At 44.9% G+C, this 15,559-nt stretch overlaps 1 protein-coding gene across 1 annotated transcript in view; it reads left to right on the top strand.

Moving 5' to 3' along the window:
- LAMA2 (laminin subunit alpha 2) overlaps positions 1-15,559 on the top strand; it is a 727,667-nt gene that overhangs the window by 629,763 nt on the left and 82,345 nt on the right. The window contains exon 52 of the mRNA XM_083176751.1: positions 12,253-12,373. Within this exon, the coding sequence (XP_083032877.1) occupies positions 12,253-12,373 (121 nt within the window). The remainder of the gene's footprint in view (positions 1-12,252; positions 12,374-15,559) is intronic.

Raw genomic sequence — 15,559 nt, 5'->3', positions numbered from 1 at the left:
TGCAGGGGACTGCATAGGTGGTGACACACAGGGTGTAGGGGGGTGACACACAGGGTGCAGGGTACTGTGGGGGGGCATGACACACAGGGTGCAGGGGACTGTATAAGTGGTGACACGCAGGGTCTGTTGGGAGTGTGATGCACAGGGTGCAGGGGACTGAATAGGTGTGATACAGAGTGCAGGGGACTGTATAGGTGATGACACACAGGGTCTGTGGGTGGGTGTGACACGCAGGGTGTATTGACTGTAGGGGGGGGGTGAAACACAGGGTGCAGGGGACTGTAAATTTGGTGACACACAGGATCTGTGGGGGTGTGTGTGACACACAGGGTGCAGGGGACTGTATAGGTGGTGAAATGCAGGGTCTGTGGGGGGGTTGAAACAAAGGGTGCAGGGGACTGTAAGGGTTAACAAACAGGGTGCAGGGAACTGAATAGGTGGTGACACACAGGGTGCCGTGGACTGTATCGGTGGTGACACATAGGGTGCATGGGACTGTAGGGGGGTAAAACACAAGGTGCAGGGGACTGTAGGGGGGTAACACATAGTGCAGGGGACTGAATAGGTGGCGACACACAGGGTTCAGGGGACTGTATAGGTGGTGACACAAAGGATGCAGGGGACTGTAGGGGGGTAACATACAGAGTGTAGGGGACTGTATAGGTGGTGACACAGGGTGAAAAACATTTCCCAGGTCATGTTGCTATGGGCAACCATTCAGAAGCTACTTCTTATTTATTTTCCACCCTCTAGAAGAAAGTACACAGGGGGCCAAATGTAATAGGGTGAGAGTTTCAGAAAGTGAGAGATTTTGGGAGAGTTTTCCCCTTTTTTTTAAAGCAGCAATCAATTACACTGCAAAACCAGGTTGATTTTGCCATGTAGTTGATTGAGGCTTTAAAAATACATGGAAAAACTCTCCCAAAATCTCGCACTTTCGGAAACTCTCACCCTATTACATTTGGCCCAGGATGTGGTTGGTTGCCCATAACAACATGACCTGTGAAGTGTATTTTACATCTTAGTAAATTTCACCAATAGGGTGCAGGACTGTAGGGGTGACACATAGGGTGCAGGCGGCTGTATAGGTGGTGAAACAAAGGGTGCAGGGGACTGTATAGGTGGTGACACACCGGGTGCAGGGGACTATAGGGGGGTGACACACAGGATGCAGGGGACTTTAGGGGGGTGACACATAGGGTGTAGGGGATTGTATAGATGGTGAGACAAAGGGTGCAGGGGACTGTATAGGTGGTGATACACATGGTGTAAGGGGGTGACACAAGGTGCAGAGGACTGTGGGGGGATGACACACGGTGCAGGGGACTGTAAAGTTGATGATATGCAGGATCTGTGGGGGTTGTGACACACAAGGTGCAGAGGACTGTAAAGGTGGTGACACGCAGGGTCTGTGGGGGGGTGGTGACACACAGGGTGCACGGGAATGTAGGGGGGATGACACACAGGGTGCAGGAGACTGTATAGGTGGTGAAACACAGGGTCTTTGGGGGGGTGACACACAGGGTGCAGGGGACTGTAGGGGTATAACACACAGGGTGCACGGGACTGAATAGGGGGTGAAACGCAGAATGCAGGGGGCTGAATAGGTGGTGACATGCAGGGTGCAGGGGACTGTAGGGGTGGCACACAGGGTGCAGGGGACTGTATAGGTGGTGACATGCAGGTGGGATGGTATAGCTGGTGACACATAGGGTGCAGGGGACTGTAGGTGGTTTGACACACAGGGTGCAGGGTACTGTAGGGGGTGTGACACAGGTTGCAGGGTACTGTAGGGGGTGACACACAGAGTGCAAGGGACTGTAGGAGGTGGGGCATACAGGGTGCAGGGGAATTTAGGGGGGTTGTCACAGGGTGCAGGGGACTGTGAGGGGGTTGACACACAGGGTGCAGGGCAATGTAGGGAATGACATGCAGGGTCTGTGGGGGGGGGGGGGTGACACACAGGGATCTTATTTTATGAGTCTAATTCCATGTTTATCTCCTGCACCTACAGTCCTCTGCACACTATGTGTTGCCCTGCACTGAGGTCAATACACCCTGTGTGTCACCCCTTAAGGTCCCTGTGTGTTGCCACAATACCGTCCCCTATTTACTTGGAATCCCAACTGAATCCCAATCCCAGTAAAATATGAAGACACAAGCATAAAGAATTGGAATTTATATGTTGATGTTTTTCATGTTTTTTTTAGGCAACAAAGTAGTTTGATCTAAGTTTAAAGTATCAAAATTCTGTTTGGTAAATAAAAATATATTTAGCATTTTGCACAACAGTGATGTTATACAAACATTTTCATTAAACATTTTTTTTTAAATCCAATATTTATTCTTATAGTGAAATATTACATTTTTGAGTTAAAAAATGTCAGAAACAGCATCTTTTTCTAGCATCGTAGTTAGTCAGAAGTAGCGTCCTTGTCAGAAACAGCGTCTTGTTCTCGCGGCCACTTAGCATAGCCAGCGTCCCTGTCAGATGCAGTGTAGTGTTCCCACAGACAGCGTAGCATAGTCAGTCAGCTGGTAGATTGAATTGTACGCAGTTAGCGTAGTTAGTCAGCTGTTATATTCTGTGAGAGTCAGACCAGCTGTTAGATTCTGTGAGAGACAGACCCATTTCAGTCATGGCTGCTGAAAAGCTCACTCTTTTCAACATGCCGCAGACAGAGGAGGAGTCATGGCTTTTCTTCAAAGCCACAAATTTCTGCCTGACACCCAGACCTGCCCCAATGGCCACCCTATGAGGCTAAATCTCAGCTGCAGAAATAAGGTCAGCGTTAGGGCTGTGCAATGGTTCAGAGGGTGCCTTCTGACCTTTGTCACCCTGATCCGTTTCATGTTCTGTTGGGCAGAGGAGCTGACCAGCATCCGCTTGTGTGAGTGGCATTTTTCCATCTTGCAGAAGACCACTGTCCTCTACAACAATTTGGTGAGGGAGGCCTGCACTGTCGACCTCATGTCGCAGCCTCACCGACATATTGGCGGCCCAGGCAAGATAGTTGAGGTGGACGAGAGCCTATTCGTCCAAAGAAAGGCGTGGAGTCATTTTCGACAGGTTTAATATTGTTTTTCACGCTGCACCCCTTTGTACCCCTATACCCAACTAATTTTAGACACTAGAGCATTTAAATTTAGATGCACCCTTGTTAGCGGTTTGCAGAGCATCAAAATTTAGAAGTGAGAGCGTCTAAATTTAGATGCACACTTTGTTAGCATCTAAATTAAGACGCTACAGTGTCTAAATTGACGACCCTGTTGGCGCTGTACTTTTAGTGTTTGTTAGCGGTTTGCTGGGGTTTCTACTTTAGACGCCCCCTTTGTTAGCGGTGTGCCGGGGTGTCTACTTTAGATGCCCCCTTTGTTAGTGGTGTGCCGGGCTACTATTTCTCTGTGGAACTACAAGTGCCACAATGACCTGTCACCGCAGGGCTGTCGCGGAGTCACTACGCTGACAATGTAGTTCAAGCTGCCACCGTGAAACTACACAAGTAAGGCAGCCTTTGAGCTACGCTGATAACGTAGCTTCAAATTAACTACAGAAGTAAGGCAGACGTTGGACTACGCTGATAACGTTGCTTCAAACAAACTTAGCGTAGCGCTGCTGCCGAGGCTACGCTGATAACATTGGATTCAAACTTAGCATAGAGCTACACAAGTACCGAAGTAAGTATATACTGTAGATGATGTATTATAGTTTTAGTAATTAACCAACATGTTTGAGGGAGCTGAATGTGCATATTAAATTAGATGGATGTACGGAATGAGAAGAATGTTGGAACAAGGTGGGATTCTTGTGGTGACCGAATGGGATGGGTGTGGGTACTGGCAGGGATGGGTGCACCACATAACTACTCAGACCTTCCGTTGCATAGACTGCATGTGTATTCCAATGAGCACACAACTCTGTGAATTAGCAGCTCCACCATTGTGTGAGTGACAGCATTCTCACTCTGTAAGAGTGCTGAATCAGCACTTACCCACAGGCCGTGACGGCGTACCATGTCTGTATTGCACAAGGAAAACGTCCATTAATTAATGATCAGAATTTCATTGCTTTTTGGAGTTTGAGTGGAAGATTTACAATACAGTAGGTCTCTGAAATGCCAGATCATGTGTAAGAAGTCTTATTGGGACATGTGAAACCGTAAGGTTTTTTGTCTATGGAATTAGGTAGTACAGTAAATAAACACATTTCATACAAATAGAGTCACAAAGGATGAAACATCCAATTACCAAAAGAACAGTAACTAGTAAAATGGTGAACAATACAGAGAAAATAAGGGGTCAACCATTTATATTTTAGAAAGGAAAAACGATGTGTGCAGAATGATAATTATTTTAGGTATGTATTATTATGCTATGGTGCTGTATTTGGAATTAAGAGTATAATTTATGTACAAAAACAATTACAGGCAAATGTCATCCTGAACCTAAAATGAAATCAGTCCTTTTCTTTCTACAATTTCTAACATTTTCTAAGCAAAAAGTTTTAAATTCTCTTTAGGGATTGATTTCAAAATCCCTGATTCTTTCACACATTCAAATAGGTTAACACTTCTATTGCTAACATACTATTGTAGTATTTAAAACGCAAATCTTGTTTGTTAGAATCCCATCATTTTCTAATCCCGTCACTCTTGAGAAGAAATAATAATAGCCTTAGACATGAATATGTTCCAATGCAAATACACGTTATTTTGTACTCTGATGTGGAAAAAAAGAACATTGAATTGTCAACAGTCCTATGCGATAAAGCTCAAAGCCACTCAAGATCTGTCATTGACTTAAATATTGAACAAGCACTGCACTTGGTTCATTTCGGAAACATGCAAGAATCAGTGCAATGCGTTTATCTTGAAAGGCAGAGTTTTTGAAATATTATAGAGCATTGTTTGATTCTTATTTATTGAAACTATTTTCTCCTTGGAACAAAAACTACAATTTTGTACAGTATGTTGTTTGTAAACCATATGTTTCACATGTATATCAAATTACATTATTTTTACTGCCAGATATGAAATGCATTGTATCAATTTGCGGTTTTAATAGGCAAAATTGCTGAGATCTCATGCCATTTAATAAAGTTAAAACACAGGTCCAAAATGACATCAGAAAACATTTTGTCCTATCCAAAATTACCCTACATGACCCTGTAAAGGTTAATCACCCACAGAGGACGAATACTCATCCTTTAGAAATATGGAACACTGTTGAGAATTAGTGAGTTCAATCATGCTACACAGTATGTGTGTGTGTGTGTTTGTGTGTGTGGGGGGGTGTATGGAGCTGCTCATATGGGGGGGGGGTAAATACTGAATAACTAGTGTCTATGGACTGTTCATAATGGAAGTTTTACTCTGTATTGGTGACATCTGATTATTCAGGTGTCACTTATATGCCAGAAGGTCTCTGGGTTGATTTAAAAGAACAGGTTTGGAGGTTCTGTGAAGTGATCATATAAAAGGGGTTACACAGTGCAATTTCTAGGGCCAAACAAGCCGTCCAAGCAGCAGAATTCCATACAGTCATGCTGCAGAACTGTAATACTGCTAAAAATGTCCATCATTAAATGGGTAGGGAGGAGAAGACAGATGCTTAAAGGCTAATAGAACCTCTAGTAACAGGGAAAGGCACACGTGCAATCAGCAGTAACCAGAAGTGCTGGTACTGTGGACCTGCTAGGTGAAGGGGGGACGATGCTGCAGCCTGCAGCGAATCCACCATACATAGGGGCACCAGCCTCTGACAAAAAGGTAGTTTAAATAGGTAGGCTTGCTGTATGCCATAATTTTTGACATTACTAGCTCCATCTCCCCTCTACTCTGTTTGCACATATGGGTATTACATTAAATGCCTGGGACATGTGTCCCTCTAGCCCCCCCTTCCCTAGTTGTCATGGACAACTAGGGAATTACTTCACAGAAAGGGTAGTGGATAAGTGGAATAGACTCCCATCAGAGGTGGTAGAGGCTAAGACAGTAGAACAATTTAAACATGCTTGGGATAGGCATATGAATATCCTTACAAAGAAATAAGGATTAAAAAGGGTTGAGTTTACCTGAAGGGTAAAAAAAGGGGCAGACTAGATGGGCCAAATGGTTCTTATCTGCCGTCAAATTCTATGTTTCTATGTTTCTATGACATACTGTAACTGTGGGGCATAGTTTAATTTGTAAATGTCATTAAAGTGTAGGGCAGCAATTCCCAAACTTTGGATCACATCACCCTGGAGTATCAAAATGTTTTTAAGGCACCACTAGACCAAATGTTTCTTATTGAGAAAGTCAGAAAAAATATTAAATGAAGTACATTGTGTTTATATAGCATATTTATGTGGTGAGGGGGGGATTTGCTTCAGTTTGTCCACATATGTTATGACTGGCAGCCATTTGCACTGCTTTTGCCTGTTACATTGCACATAAATAATCTGAATTGATCCTGCAAGTGTCCTGAGGCACCCCAGTGTGCCTAGACACACTGGTGCAGGGCATAATATGTTGTCAGGGGCATAACTGTGGGGCATAATTTGCAAAGGGCATTAGTGTGTGTGGCATACTATTTGTCAGGGGCATAACTTTGGGACATAATATGGTGTCAGGGGCAAAACTAGGGTATAAGGTAGTATTTTCCTGCCACGCCCCATCTAGAAAGGCTACACTTTTTTTTTTAAACTGTTGAGACCAAGGGTGACATTTAATGGAATGAGATTTTTAGTCACTTTCCAAAATAGCTTTTTCGAACCAAAATGCGCATATTTAATGAGATGCGGATTCCGGCCAAAAAAAGATTTTTAGTCATGAAAATTGGGTGCATAGCTCAGCCCTGATTGGCTGAAAGCATCTCCATGTAGACGCATAGAGCCAACAACGCTAACAGCTTCTATTGCACTGTGACAGCGCAATAGAAGCTGTCAGCAGGGAAGGAGGAAGTTGGCTCACGCCGCTGTCATTGCGATGTGAGCCTGCAGTGGAAAAGACTGAGTCAGGGCTGGAGCCTGGTGTTGTAAATATACTGGTGTAAAATTAATGTGTGTTTAGTAAACTTGTACTTCTCTCTGTGTTTGTGTTTTTTTAACATTCTTGTTACAGGTGGACTACAAGTCCAAGTGGGCTCATTAATGCCCTGCATGCGGGGACTTGTGGTTCACCAAATCACAGCAAATGGGGAGGCCTGCTGGGACTTGTAGTTCACCTGTATAAAGCAATGTTTTTTATGGCTGATTTAACTGTATCAGGCCGGCGTCCACAGCCCACGGACACTGGTGTCAGCCCCGGGCTTCAGCCCTGGACGGGTGAAGCCTGAGGGGGACCCCTTTATTGGGGGGCTCCCTACTCCCCCAGGTACCCCGTCTAAGACTAACCAGCCACGGTGACCATAATACGGTCGGGGGACCTTATGTAAAAAGTGTCCCTTGGCTGTGGCATGACACCGCGGGCTGTTGGAGCCCGGTGCTGGTTTCAAAACCCCCAGTTTTTTGTCCCCATATTTTTGGAACCAGGACCAGTCCAAGTGTCTGGGGCTAGTTTCAGACATACGGGGCACCCCTACGCTTTTTGTCCCCCGTATTTTTGGAACCAGGTCCGGCTCAATGAGACTGGGGCTGGTTATGCTCAGGTGTTGGGACCCCATGCCATTTAAAAAATAAAATAAACTTTTACACATATTTTACCATAGAGCCATGATCTCAATGATCTGCGCATGTTCTGTCAAATTCGGCCATCACAACCTGGTCTGCATGTGTGGTGATATTTAGTAACATTTTGCTGAATTCGCATCTCATTAAATATGCGATTTGTATAACCGAGCCTGAAACTCCCTAACAAAAGAAATCAGGCTAGCAAAAAAGCGGTTATCTGACAAGCTGACAAATGACCTGTCCACTAATGACCATGTATCTGTGTGTAAAGAAATGCAATCTATAACCAGCTACAAGAAAACACCCAAACCCACCGCCATGTACGAAGGCCTAGCTGATAAGCTGAACAACATCTGTTGCAAGTTTGAAAAAGTAGTCCACTGTGAACCAACCCATACCCTCTGTGCTGCCCCAAATGTCGACAGCCAACTTCAATCACTCCAGGTCACCCAAGTAGAGGTGGAGGAGATGTTCAAGAGGGCCAAGCCAAGGAAAGCACCAGGTCCTGACAGGGTGTCACCATCTGCCCTGAGAGTATTCGCGGGTCAACTTGCCGGCATATTCACCAGGATCTTCGACAAATCACTGGACCTACGCAAGGTTCCCTCCTACCTCAAAAGCTCCACTATTGTTCTGTTCCCCAAGAAATCCACTATTACAAATCTGAATGACTACCGGCCGATAGCTCTGACATCTGTGATCATGAAAACATTAGAGCCCTGGTACTGAACCACCTGAAAGCTGTGACTGGTCATCAGCTAGACCCCTCCAGTTCACCTACCAATCTAATCTATGTGTTGAGGATGCAGTCAACCTGGGCCTGCACTACATTCTGCAGCACCTGGATATGCCTGGTACTTATGCAAGGGTCCTGTTTGTCAACTTCAGCTCGGCTTTCAACACAATCATCCCCAACATCCTCCATTGAAAACTACACCGCCTAGGAGTCAATGAAGCTACATGTTCTTGGATTGTTGACTTTCTGACTGATAGAAAACAAGTTGTGAAAGAGGGGAACTTCACCTCCCAAGTGCGATCCATCAGCACAGGAGCCCCCCAGGGCTGTGTACTCTCACCCCTGATCTTCTCCCTGTACACCAACAGCTGCACCTCAGAGGCGCAATCAGTAAAGATAATCAAATTCGCAGATGACACCACCGTCATTGGCCTTATCAAGGACGGGGACAAACCTACAGACAAGAAGTGGACCAATTGGCCCGGTGGTGCAGCAGCAACCATCTAGAGCTCAACCCACTCAAAACCGTTGAGATGATAGTGGACTTTAGGAAAAAGGCTGTTGGTGTTCCTCTTCTAACAAATGCTGACAGTGTGGTGTCACTAGTGGACTCCTTCAAGTTCCTAGGAACCACAATCTCCCAGGATCTTAAATGGGGGCCCAACACTGATACTATTGTTGGAAAAGCACAGCAGAGGCTATTCTTCCTTAGGCAACTGAGGAAGTTCAACATCCCACAGAAGCTTCTGCTCCTCTTCTACTCTGCAATTGTGGAGTCTGTACTGTGCTCCTCAATACTGGTCTGGTACACTCCGCCAGCAAGAGAGACAAATGCAGTCAGAACTACAAAGAAGATATCTGGGACGGACCTTCCCTCTGTCCAGGACCTGTACCAGTCCAGAGCAAAAAAGCGGGCAAAGAAATTAGTCAAGGACCAACTACATTCTGGCCAAGGCTTGTTTAACCTGCTGCTATCAGGCAGATGCTACAGGGCTATTCCCACCAGGTCCACCAGAAGCCTAAAAAGTTTCTTCCCTCAAGTGGTTCACCTGTTGACACGTGAACTCATGAACACCTCACTGTCGCGTCATAACCCTTTGCACATACTCTAACACGGTGTCCCCTCGGCATAACTTTCTGTATGACTGTACATGTTCCCCCACCTGTTTAAATTATGTATTGTTTATATTGTATGTTCTTTACTTGTTACCCACAGCAAACTGAAAACAAATTCCTAGTATACGCAAGTACTGTATAACTGGCCAATAAAGCTGATTCTGATACAGTACTTTATAATGGGAAAACATTACTAAAAATTGGCACTCCAGATTGTGCAATTTAACTGCAAAAATTCGCGATTTTTGACACATTTTGCATCTCATCAATTATGCAATTTTGGAAAAAATTGCAGTTTTTGGCAAAGATATAGGCAAAAAAATTGCATCCTTTTAAATGTCACCCCAAAGCTGAAGAGTTGCAAGACAAGAACTTTCAATAGTGCAAGGGAGACAAAATTATATATTTGGCAATAACAGTAGAAACATCTAGTCTAGAGCCTAGGGGTCATCCTCGACCAGGGGCGTAGCTAAGGGTTCATGGGCCCTGGTGCGAAAGGTCAGCTTGGGGCCCCCCTACATACAACAACGGCCCCCCGGCCGAGCACCTGATGAAGCTCATGCCACATGGTGGGCTGCTGGCATATTAAATCAATATATTTAATATACTTATTTAATATGCCAGCAGCCCACTACTAAGAATCCATGTGACATGAGCACTGCAGGCAGTACATTCAGGGGCAAACGCAGGATTTTCAGGGGGGGGGGGGGGTTCCAGATATATACCGTAAGTGTGTAAGTGTGTGCATCTAGACAGTGTAATATATAGTGTGGTTTTTGTGTGGTTGTGTGGTTTTTGTGCACACCGAAGGTGCCCATGCTCTTTGAAAAATGGGTTTGGCCTAAAAGGGAATGCTGAATCCATGATCATCTCACTCATTTACATTACACATGGGGGGCATGGAGTACAAACAGTAACGGAGGCCAGAGAAGTTATGAATTAACTGCCAGCTGATATCTCCCACAGAGTTTATACTTTCTCCCTCATTGCCCACTTTGCAGAACATGTCTCGCACCTCTATAATACAAGCTGCGACAGCTCTTCTCCCTAACACTTCTTAACATTAAACAACCCCCCTCACACAGCATATCCATGACATAACACCCCCTCCCCTCCAGATCGTTCCTTAGCAGCAGCTGCCTCCTAACTTGCACCTCTTGGCTCTTCTATATTTTGTAAGTCCCCTCCCTTATCCAGCACCACTCCTCTGCTCTCCCTCTACCTCAGCAGCAGCCTCCCCACACCCAGCAGCATGCTACTCACCGCCACTGAAGATCTCTTAAATGTCGGCGTCCAGACAGAGGCTGCAGCAGCGCAAACGTGTTGCCCCCCTCCCTCTGAATCAAGCTGGGGCTGGCGTCTGCGTGCTGACAGGAGAGGGCTGAATTCACCTGGTTGACAGCCAGCAGCACTTGTCATTTCCGGGCGGGCGGCACAAAGCACTAGAGCCCAAAAAGCTCCTCGGCTTCTTCCTGGCTGCTGCTGCTGTATCACTGGCAGGCGCCAGAAACAGCTTCCCCAGGGGAGAGCCAGCACACCGCACAGGGCATCAATCACTGGAGCGCGCCGCCGGGGCCAAGGAAGCTAATACTGCTGAGCCGAGCGGGCAGCTGAGGGTATGACAGAGGCGGGGGTTGGGCCCCCCTGGCTCAGGGGCCCGGTCGCAGTTGCGACCGCTGCGACCCCTGTAGCTACGCCACTGTCCTCGACTCTGAACTGTTATTTCTTCCCCACATTCAATCTGTCTCCAAATCATGTTGCATGCATCTAAAAAACCTATCCAAAATATGACCGTATCTTACACAAGACACTACTAAATCTCTTATCCATGCCCTCATTATATCCCGCATTGATTATTGCAATAGTCTCCTAACTGGTCTTCCCAAGAACAGACTCTCACTGCAATCCATTCTAAATGTTGCTGCTAGGCTGATCTTCCTAGCAAGATGCTCATCGTCTGCTGATCCCCTCTGCCAGTCCCCCCATTGCTTGCCTGTATCTTACCATATTCAATATAAAACACTTCTACTCACATATAAAGCTATTAACCATACTGCACTAGCATATATCTGTTTACTTATCACAAAATACCTCCCATCTTGACCACTACGCTCTGCACAAGATCTGCGTCTCTCTTCTGCATGGATCACTAGCTCCCATTCACTATTACAGGACTGTCATCGGACTGCTCCCATCCTATGGAATGCCCTTCCATGCACAGTAAGACTTTCCACTAGCCGCCAAACTTTCAAGTGCTCCCTGAAAACTCACCTCTTCAGACAAGCCTATCATATTTAAGTTCCATATGCATAACCCTCTGAGGCACTTATGTATTATATAGCTTCCCTTCTGGACTTGTAACTTGGTGGGACTGCTATGCTACAGTATTGCTGGTGCCTGTCCTTGTGTTTCCCTCCTATGTCCCTATAGATTGTAAGCTTTCAGCAGGGCTCTCCTACCTCCAAGTCTGTCTGTTGTTTTATCACTGTCTTATATTGTAAAGCACAACAAAATCTGCTGTGCTATATTAGAAACTGTAAATAAATAAATAAAACAATACTCCATGGCATAAATGAAGAGGAGATTGTGGTCTTAGAATCAAATAACAATGTAATGCATTGGTTGCTCTGTTTGTGAATGTTTTGAAGAGTACATAAAGTTATTAATCCTAGGTCTGTTGCAAGATTGTTACTGAAAATGATTTCCAATGCAGTTTTGTTCCAATCATTTATGTTTATTTCTTTTTTAGGCCAGAAGTTAATTTAAAGAAGTATGCAGGATGTCTAAAAGATATTGAGGTCTCCAGAACACCGTACAATTTACTTAGCAGCTCGGACTACATAGGACTAACAAAAGGCTGCGCTCTTGAGGTATGATTGAATTTTTGCTATTTGACTCAAATTTAGGAGGATTCAAGTTCAGTAAATAAATACAGATATTGGGTTCAGGTACCTCCAGCACATGATTACAAATGCTGCAAATTCTGTCAGTTTAGGAAGAAGAAGACCTACATGTGCCACATATTTCTATAAGGTCAGATATTCTAATGTCGAGGTTACATAATGCACAGTGTTTCAGTTCAGATGCACTGCTCAGGGCCACCATCAGGGGGGTGCTATGGGGAAAACTGTCCCGGGCCTAGCCGCTATGATAGAGGGTAAGGCCCGGCCACTCTGTCCCCATAGCCTGCATGGCCACCAGCACCCCCCTTAACTGCTCAGTGAAAATGGGTTGACTCTGGCCCGCCCCCCCTTCCTCAACAATGGTGGCCGCAGGTCCCACATCCCACCTTCATTGGTGATTCAGGGTGGCTCCAGTGAAGCGTAAGCTCTGGGAACTGAGACGCAGAGAGAGTGCACCACAGCCACCTCTCTTCCCTCCTCCGTTATGCCGGGTACTGCTGCCTGCTCCATTGCCTCCCAAGTAGAGGCGGAGTTGCGTCGATCAGCAGCAGCTCGGTGCTGTCCTCTGTGGCCTAGACCTCCGAGTACTCCAACATCTATGATATGTGACCCAACAAAGCTGTGACTTACACAGGGGAGGGATTATCAGGGCTCACACACAGGAAGGGGGACATGGCTGGCACAGGGGAATGGGGGCATGGCTGACACAGGGGAAGAGGGACATGGCTGACATTGGAGAAGGGGGACATGTCTGATACAGGAGGGAGGGGAAAAGGCTCACTCAGAGAGAACAGGGACAAGACTCAGACATGGGGAATGATGACATGGCTGACACTGGGGAAGGGGGGTGATTATTCACCCAGGGAAAGAGGGGTTGGGACATGGCTCACACAGGGGAAAAGGAGATACTTGGCTCTCACAGGGGGTGAAGAAATAGATATGGCTCACACAGGGGGAGGAAACAACAATACATGGGCCCCTTGTTATAATAAAAGAGAGACACGCCAAGTAGCCACAGCCTTAGGCACCATGTTATCATTAAGTTTGTAAGTTTTGATGTTGCTATCAGTGACAATGTGCTTGCTATTTTTCATGTGAACAATGTGTTATATATCATTTTCCTGTGGTGGCTTATGTACGTTTTATTTTTCTATTAATGCCGATGTGTTCTTATTATTTTCTTTTGGGGCCTATGTGCTTTTTGTGGTGGCCCATGTGCTGTATTACTTTCCTCTCTGTGCCAATGTGCTTTACCTACATTGGGATCAGTAATGTACTATAGTGGTGTTGTGTATAGTATTCAGTTTTCAGGAATGTGGTGGTGGGTATACAAGGTTCAGTAATGTAGTGTTGGATATAGAAGGGTCAGTGATGTAGTATAGGGTATAGAGGAGTCAGGGATGTAGTGTAGGGTATAGAGGGTCAGGTATGTAGTATAGGGTAGGGTATGCTGCTGAGATTGTTTGTGAGTGCAGGCATAAGCAGCAAGGCTATTTATTAAATATAAAGTGAGCCCCTAAAACAAATAAAAAATAAAATATGTTTCAACCTCACAGAATAATTACTTTTTTCAGTTGGTCACTTAACCCTTTCAAGTCCAATGTCTAGTCAGGCTCAACAGCCCTAGCGCTAGTAGCAGATCCAGTGGTGAGCCACTTTAAAATAAGAACAATAACATCGTTCAACATTCAATATAGACCATTTTTGAATAATTGAACCTGCTTGAACCTGCACACACAAAATTAGCTTGCTAATTTGTAGTCAGACTGAGACCAGGATGCTTCATCTAAAACAGATTTTCTTCTGGTGACATTAAAATGTAGGGTGTGGGGTGTTCCGAGTACAAGGAACCCCCAAGCCTGTGTGTGCGTATGGTACGTAGTATGCGTGCTCAAGCCGTGTGCACGATGGGCACAATAGGGAGGGGAGTCCTGTCTATTTTGTCAGTCCTGTGCTCCACAATTTCTGATGGTAGCCCTGGCACTGCTTTTATCATTACAATGTTACACCAAATAGCTAACAGATGGAGAGGAGATAAGAGATAGTAGGGAAGACTTAACATAAAGTGGAAAGTGAGTAGGAAGGAATGGGGAAACTAAGAGGCTGATAAAAAGATCCAGCATAGATAAAGATAGCAGATTTGTGATGGGGTGAGTGGACCAGCGAATGTAATATATAGCAATACAAGAGTGAATGAGATGTAAGGATACCAGAGAGAGATTAAAGGCAGTACAGAGCACAAGAGGAAGGTTGCTGAAAGAAAGACATGATTATACAGCTCAAGACACAGATAAGAAACAAACTAAAAAAGATGGTTTTAACAGGGGAAAGAGGCTACAAAAGTGAGAAGTGACAGAGGGGATATTAGACTGAGTAAGAAAATGTAAATGAATAGTGCTGCTCATATTAAATCAGAGTTAATTGTAGTAGTAATGGGTCTTATAGGAAATAGTTACAATGGGGACATCACTTTAGGAGCTTGTTTCCACGACTGTGCATCACAGAGAGCTCCTCAGCACATTCAGAATTGGATTGCAACTAAATCATATTAGTATTAACCCTTTGAGTGCCAACATTGCTGTGAGTGATCCTCAAAATATGTACTAAAAATGCTAGCATCGCTCAAAGGGTTAATATTGTTGGCCAGCACATTACATGCAGCACCCATAAGCTCTATTAAAAAATAAGATTAAGGGGGAAATTTACTAAAGGAAATTTGTAAAAAAAATAGGTATATTTGTATCCAGAAATACACTTATTTTTAACATTTACTATCCCGAAAATATGGCAATTTGTAGTCGTATTGATGTGCTATCTCTACGAATACGAATTGCCGTATTTTCGGGATAGTAAATGTCAAAAATAAGTGTATTTCTGGATAGAAATACACCTATTTTTTTTACAAATTTCCTTTAGTAAATTTCCCCCCAAATATTCTTTTGTACTTCTGAGAGTGAAGGAAGTGTAAAAAGGAATGGATCAGGGGTGTAACTAGAACTTTGGGGGCCCCCATAGCAAAATTTTGAAGGCGGCCCTCTTCTATAGAGTGAGGAGGTACAAGGGTACAGTGGGGGTATAGGGTGACAAAAACAGGTTGAGTGTGGGAACAAGGCATAATAAACACCCACAGATAGGCGAGCACAGGGTGTCACA

This window comes from Crinia signifera, chromosome 3 (assembly GCF_055691185.1).
Source record: "Crinia signifera chromosome 3, ASM5569118v1, whole genome shotgun sequence".
Lineage (NCBI taxonomy): Eukaryota > Metazoa > Chordata > Amphibia > Anura > Myobatrachidae > Crinia > Crinia signifera.
Note: the sequence above shows the minus strand (reverse complement) of the source record. Positions and strands in the feature narration are given on the sequence as shown.